Raw genomic sequence first — 7846 nt, 5'->3', positions numbered from 1 at the left:
GCGTGAACACAGTCTGTCCTCTCTGGGTCTCCGGTTCTGTCCGTGTCGACCCGTCTCTACAGACTCCTTCAGTGCGGCGTGAACACAGTCTGTCCTCTCTGGGTCTCCGGTTCTGTCTGTGTCGACCCGTCTCTACAGACTCCTTCAGTGCAGCGTGAACACAGTCTGTCCTCTCTGGGTCTCCGGTTCTGTCCGTGTCGACCCGTCTCTACAGACTCCTTCAGTGCGGCGTGAACACGGTCTGTCCTCTCTGGGTCTCCGGTTCTGTCCGTGTCGACCCGTCTCTACAGACTCCTTCAGTGCGGCGTGAACACGGTCTGTCCTCTCTGGGTCTCCGGTTCTGTCCGTGTCGACCCGTCTCTACAGACTCCTTCAGTGCGGCGTGAACACGGTCTGTCCTCTCTGGGTCTCCGGTTCTGTCCGTGTCGACCCGTCTCTACAGACTCCTTCAGTGCAGTGTGAACACGGTCTGTCCTCTCTGGGTCTCCGGTTCTGTCTGTGTCGACCCGTCTCTACAGACTCCTTCAGTGCAGTGTGAACACGGTCTGTCCTCTCTGGGTCTCCGGTTCTGTCCGTGTCGACCCGTCTCTACAGACTCCTTCAGTGCAGCGTGAACACGGTCTGTCCTCTCTGGGTCTCCGGTTCTGTCCGTGTCGACCCGTCTCTACAGACTCCTTCAGTGCAGCGTGAACACGGTCTGTCCTCTCTGGGTCTCCGGTTCTGTCCGTGTCGACCCGTCTCTACAGACTCCTTCAGTGCAGCGTGAACACGGTCTGTCCTCTCTGGGTCTCCGGTTCTGTCCGTGTCGACCCGTCTCTACAGACTCCTTCAGTGCAGCGTGAACACGGTCTGTCCTCTCTGGGTCTCCGGTTCTGTCTGTGTCGACCCGTCTCCACAGACTCCTTCAGTGCAGCGTGAACACAGTCTGTCCTCTCTGGGTCTCCGGTTCTGTCCGTGTCGACCCGTCTCTACAGACTCCTTCAGTGCAGCGTGAACACAGTCTGTCCTCTCTGGGTCTCCGGTTCTGTCCGTGTCGACCCGTCTCTACAGACTCCTTCAGTGCAGTGTGAACACAGTCTGTCCTCTCTGGGTCTCCGGTTCTGTCCGTGTCGACCCGTCTCTACAGACTCCTTCAGTGCAGTGTGAACACAGTTTGTCCTCTCTGGGTCTCCGGTTCTGTCTGTGTCGACCCGTCTCTACACACAGACTGTGCTCACTCAGACGATACTTTGACAGTAGCTTTCTTTGTCTATAATCTTTAATATGGATCAAATATGGTGCCAATTTATAATCCGTCTTAATTCTGTGGAAGTAGTTTAATTTATGTACCTGTGTGACTTTGTGCTGCCAATCGTGAATGTATTCTTCCTGCGTTATTCTGTCTGTCTGTTTCAGTTTGGCCAATCTGAACTGGATGGAGAAATTTAGCTGATATTTTTCTACTAAATGGTGCATAGGGTCACTCTCTGGGTGTCCTGTCCTGTGTGTAAAGGCACAGTGATGGTAATTATCTGGAGGTGTGTCTGACAAATGGAACCAGAATTGAGCTGCTCTCTTCTGGATTTCAGTGAGGAGAGGGAACCGGCCCAGTTCTGCTCTACAGCCCAGATTCGGGGCACTTCTGTGAACTCCCAGGATGTTTTTACAGAATTCTAGGTGGAAAATTTCAACAGGGCTTTTGTCCCAAGATTCATAATTTAATTTATATTTGGGGACCCAGATTTCACAGCCATATAGGAGTATTGGTTTGATGATGCTGTCGAAAACTTTCAGCCACAGTTTAATGGGGGGGTTGAATTTAAATTATGATTTTCTTATACTATAATATGTCCTACGGGCTTTGTCTGTCAGATCTTTTATTGCCAAATCAAACTGTCCTGAAGCAGAGATTGTAAGACCCAAATAATTATAGTGGTTGACATGATGAAGGATTCTTCCCCCGATTGTGAATATATATTTATTGCTCAAAATGCGATTTTTTTTTTTCCTGAAAGATCATGACTTTGGACTTCTCCATGTTTAATGGTAAAGCCCAATCTCTGCTATATGTATCTAAAATGGAGAGGCTTTGATGTAGTCCCTCTTCATTAGGGGACAGCAGCAGCAGGTTGTCAGCGTAAAGGAGGCGTTTGATTTCTCTGCCATCTAAGATCAGTCCAGGGCAAGATGAGTTTTGAAGAGTTGTGGCCAGTTCATTAATATAGATATTAAATAGAGTTGGGCTGAGGCTTGGTCTGATTGAAATAATTGGTTCTTTTTTCATTAATCTTCACGCAGCATTTATTTTCAGTGTACATGTCTTTTATGACATCATATGTCTTTCCTCCGATGCCACTCTGGATGAGTTTCAAGAAGAGTCCGTCATGACTCTCTCTCTCTCTCTCGCTCTCTCTCTCTCTCTCTCTCGCTCTCTCTCGCTCTCTCTCAATTTCAATTTCAATTTCAAATTTGCTTTATTAGCATGACTGTGTAACACAATGTTGCCAAAGCATCAACATATTATATATAAATAATAAAACAAACAGACAAACAAACAAAACATATATGTATAAATCATGTCACATGTAGCATTGTAAATAGATGGATAAATAAATATACACACACTGTATAAATAAATACATTGGGTCACTCTAGAGAATTAGCTGTCTCTGGCGTTGTGAATAGCTAGCACATATTTAGCAGCTAGTGCAGCTGTATTATCATCTTCTCCGAGTAAGAAGGACATTTTTTCAGTGTCACTCAGTTCATAGAATGATGGGATCAAGGCTTCAAATTTGGGCAGAAACGTTTCTCTTATATTGCTATATTTCGAGCAAAAGAGCAGAAAGTGTTCCTCATCCTCTATGTGCTGTAGATCACAATGTCTACAGATCCTCTGCTCTCTCTCTGTCCATGTTTGTCTACGTCTTCCTCTCTCTATCTCTAGGTCATGGTCACTTAATCTGTATTTGGAGAGGATTTGTCTTTCTTTAAAATGTTTAATAAATAGATAACTGGCCAATTTAGTGGTTCTATTGAGGGTCGAGTAACATTGGAGTTTATTCTGGAGGTCAAAATGTGCTTTTAATGATTTATCATGAGTGTCTTTTAGATTTGTGTGGATTTCTTTAATAATAATTTTGGGGCTGTAGCTGTGGTCAATAGGGAGTATAGTCTGATGGACGAGTTGAAGAGCGAGTGTGTTCAGAGGATGAGGTTCTGCTGAGGATTCATTGGCGAGGAGGGCTTTATATTGCACTGACTCTGGATCAGACTGATGGAGGTGATGCCAGAACTGAACACATCTCTTCTGGATCTCAATGTTCAGCGGGTACAGGCCTAGCTTCGGCCCTGCAGGCGGCGGTGGGCGTGTTTCTGTGGACCCCTAAAATATTTTTGGCAATTTCCAATTGTAATTTTTCTACTGGTGTTTTATCCCAATTTTTAAAATTTAGTACTGGTCCCCAAATTTCACATCCATATAAAATAATTGGTTTTATTATTGAATTATATAATTTGATCCAGGTTTTAATGGGTAATTTTAAGTGTCCGCATCGTGATTTTATGGCATAGAAAGCCCTCCGTGCCTTTTCACTCAGAGTTTTAACAGCCAGACCGAAGCGTCCGAGGCGCTGATGTCGATACCCAGATAGCTATAGCTCGTGCTGTGCTGCAGGACCTGGCCTTTATACAGGAACTGGTGTTTGTGTGCCTGAGATCGGGCCTTCTTCTGGAACACCATGACTCTGGTTTTGTCCAGGTTGACTGTCAGGGCCCAGTCTTGACAGTACTGTTCCAGCAGGGACAGGCTCTGCTGAAGGCCCTCAGGTGTGCTGGGACAGCAGGACCAGATCATCCGCGTACAGCAGACATCTGACCTCTGACCCCTGACCCCTGGCCTGTGTGTGGTGTAGAGTGAGACCGGGTACAGTCGAGGCTCTCCAGCGCTGATGCCAGATCATTGATGTAGATGTTGAATAGAGTCGGGCTCAGACTGCAGCCCTGCCTCACTCCACGGCCCTGCTGGAAGAGCAGCTTCTGTGGTCACTGATTTTCACAGCACTTTTGCTGTTGCTGTACAGAGATTTTATAATATCAAACGTTTTTCCACCGATGCCAATTTGTAGGATTTTGTATAGTAGACCATCATGCCAAATTGAGTCGAATGCTTTTTAAAGTCTACAAAACATGCAAATATTTTCCTTTGTTTGTCCTTGATGTTTTTGTTGATGAGAGTGTGGAGGGAATAGATGTGGTTGGATGTGCGGTGTTTTGGTAAAAAGCCAATTTGTGCTTTATTTAAAATGTTGTGTGATGAAATGTGTGAGGCGATCGCCTGTTTATGATGCTGCAGAACAGTTTTCCTAAAGCACTGCCCACACTGATGCCGTGATAACTATTGGGGTCGAATCGATCACCTTTCTTGAATATGGGTGTGATGAGTCCCTCAGACCAGCTCTCAGGGACGCTTCGGACCACAACACCAAATTAAATAATTTGGCTAAAGTTTGAATCATGCTGGGACTGCTGAGTTTAAGCATTTCGTTACTAATGTGATCTTGTCCACATGCTTTCTTTAATTTAAGATGTTTTATATGTTCTAATATTTCAGATATTGTTATATATTTATCTAATGGATTTTGATAATTCTTAATTGTTTTCTCCAAGTCTTCTAATGTTTTCTTTATTTTACTCTGAGGTTGGTTAAGGTCAGCTGGTGCAATTTTTCGATACAAATTTTCAAAGTAAGATTTCCAAATTGTGCTATTCTATATACATCTCTATCTATCTCTCTAGCTTTCTATATGCTCAGAATATCTCTATCTACGCAATCATCAATCTCATCGATCTTGGCTTCAATATATGTTCTCTCTGTTCCTCAATATTCTTCTGTAATCTTGCAGACTGTCTGTAATAGCATCTGTAATGTCTCTATGTATCTCTGTCTTCTGTTAGATCTCTCTCAGTTCTTCTCTGATACTCTGCATGTCTCATCTGTCAGACATCTCTCTCTCATTCTCTGTTGATCGTCTATGTCTGTCTAGCTTTATGTCTAGATAGATTATCAATGTCTTGAATATGTATCTCGTATCTGTTGCTATATCTATTCTATTAATATCTATATGTAATCAATGGCATATATTCATCAGCATTCTATATATATATGACTGTTCATATCTCTCTGAATTGATCATTGTATTGATCCATTTATGTCTAGTCTCAGATACTATCTTCAGATTCATGTGATCTTATCTCTCTCTCTCTCTCTCTCTCTCGCTCTCTCTCTCTCTCTCGCTCTCTCTCTCTCTCTCTCTCTCTCTCTCTCTCGCTCTCTCTCGCTCTCTCTCTCGCTCTCTCTCTCTCTCGCTCTCTCTCTCTCTCTCTCTCTCTCTCTCTCTCTCTCTCTCGTGTAACTCATTCCAATTCATTTACACACATGCTTCTGTGTTATCTGCACTGATATGCTTTACAAGCGTTTCAAACCGATAAAAGTCTTGAAAAATGTGTTTCGCAATTTCCCACCGTGATAAACTCTGTCATAAACGCCGACACTTCTGATGAGAGAAGTTATCCAAATGTGACACAATATTCTCTCACTTCACAGCGACCGTTACAAAGTGTTCGTGGATTTGTTCAACCTGGCGACATTCTTGGTACCTCGTGCCTGGGTGCCCAAACTGAACCCCATCCTCCATACGTTCCCCTACATGGCCGAGTGTTACGACAGCTCGTACGATTCCTGCAGCAGTGAGGATTCAGATTAGATTATAATCTGTCATCTTGTCTAGAAAATCTAAACATCCTCACAGCAAGGTACATTTACAATTGATGAAGAGATGAAGAGAATATGTCATGTTTTGGAGGTAAGAATAATAATAAACATCACGATATATTCTCTTGCACCACAGTAAATGACTCCCATATTAATAATGCTTAAAGATTCTTTACGGGAAGCTGATCAGACGCTCTGCTGAGGATGTGATTGATTGTCTTTGCTCTATTGATCCGCTGATGTTTGTGCATTTTGTCCCATTTACATAATTAACTGATTTACTGAAATGCCAAAATAATAGCGACTGCTGTGAAGACGATATGGATGTAAATAAAGTGTAATGATGCTGTAATTGTGTAGATTAAAAACAAAACAAGGATGAGTGTAAATCAAGAAGTCTTGTACATAATATTTATATTTCAAGCACTGTAAAAAGTCTTTTGTATCAGTATAAGATTGTTTTAATGAAGCACACGGATTGGTCGATTTGTAACTATATGATATACTGTATATCTGAAATGCAGATACTTCCACACGGAAGATGATGTAGTATATAATCTGTACATTATACTGTTATTGTGTTAAATGCATTCACAGTAAAACACATTTAATAAACTGATGAAATCATTTCTGCATCTGCGCTTCTGAAATCAGTTCTTCCTAGAATATTCTCCAGCCGCTGTTCACTGGATGGATGAGGGTAAATATTTGAGGGACCTCTCGCCCCGTCTCTCCGATCAGATAGGAGAGGTTTTGTTTTGTTTTGAATGAATTGCCGTCCTGACTATTTTATGTGTATTTTTTGGAAAATCCATTAAGACTAAAGCAGTGGTAATGGATGGTTAAATTTTTTTTTTTGTACCTTAGCGGTGTTCAAAGAGCTTTACACTGACTCATTCACCACACACACACACACACAAACACACAGACACACACACACACACTCTCAGACACACACACAGACTCAGACACTCGCACACTCAGACTCAGAAACACACACTCTCAGACACACACACACTCACTGTCACACACACACTCAGACACACACACACACACACTCACTGTCACACACTCACTCACACACACACTCAGACACACACACACACTCTCAGACACACACACAGACTCAGACACTCACACACTCAGACTCAGAAACACACACTCTCAGACACACTCTCTGTCACACACACACTCAGACACACACACTCAGACACACACACACACACACTCACTGTCACACACTCACTCACACACACACTCAGACACACACACACACACACTCACTGTCACACACACACTCACACACACACTCAGACACACACACACACACACTCACTTAGACACACACAATCACTCAGATATACACACACACACACACTCTCTCTCTCTCTCTCTCTCTCTCTCTCTCTCACACACACACACATGCTAATTATATATGTGATATATGCTATTTGACCAACAATTTCAAAACATATGCAATAAAATGAGGTGAAATTTGTAATGCAAATTTATCTGAAATAAAACCGAATTAATATTTTTTGATAAACCTATTGTTACATTTCAGAGAAACCCATTACACGTTTTGTTAACATTAACTAATGCATTAGTTCTCATGAACAATACATGTTTACAACATTTATTCATCTACAGTATTTTATAAACAAACTATTTTTCATTGTTTGATTCATGCTAGCTCATACGCTAGTGCATTAGCCAGTGCTAACTTGTGATTTTAAAACAATGCATTACTTTTGTAATTTTATGTAATTGTAACATTAATGAAGATTAGTAAATGCTTTTGAAGTATTGCTCATCGTTAGTCATGTGAGTCACTCATTTGATGGATTTGCATACGCTGTAATTAACATTAACCAAGACGTCGTTATTGGTTCATGTTAAATAATGTAACTAATGTCATCGAATACATCCTTATTCTAAAGTGTTACCAAGAAATCAAACGTTGACCAGTTCATCCACCTGGACGATATACGAGTCCATAATCACACGACATCACACAAGTGCCTCTTGCAATCGTGCTAACTGTCATAAAACTCCAAACATCTGGTTTACAGAAACCTTTCCTGTTCTTTTACC

General features: G+C 42.2%; 1 protein-coding gene across 2 annotated transcripts in view; it reads left to right on the top strand.

The window, feature by feature from the left end:
- Positions 1-6405, top strand: part of LOC127632336 (tryptophan 2,3-dioxygenase B-like) — a 16099-nt gene extending 9694 nt beyond the window's left edge. For both annotated transcript variants that reach the window (XM_052110882.1, XM_052110881.1), the window contains exon 12: positions 5585-6405. In XM_052110882.1, coding sequence (XP_051966842.1) covers positions 5585-5744 — 160 coding nt within the window. In that variant the 3' untranslated portion in view covers positions 5745-6405. The remainder of the gene's footprint in view (positions 1-5584) is intronic.
- The last annotated feature ends 1441 nt before the right edge of the window (positions 6406-7846 follow it).

This window comes from Xyrauchen texanus, chromosome 39, assembly GCF_025860055.1.
Source record: "Xyrauchen texanus isolate HMW12.3.18 chromosome 39, RBS_HiC_50CHRs, whole genome shotgun sequence".
Lineage (NCBI taxonomy): Eukaryota > Metazoa > Chordata > Actinopteri > Cypriniformes > Catostomidae > Xyrauchen > Xyrauchen texanus.
This window is presented reverse-complemented; position numbering and strand designations above follow the sequence as displayed.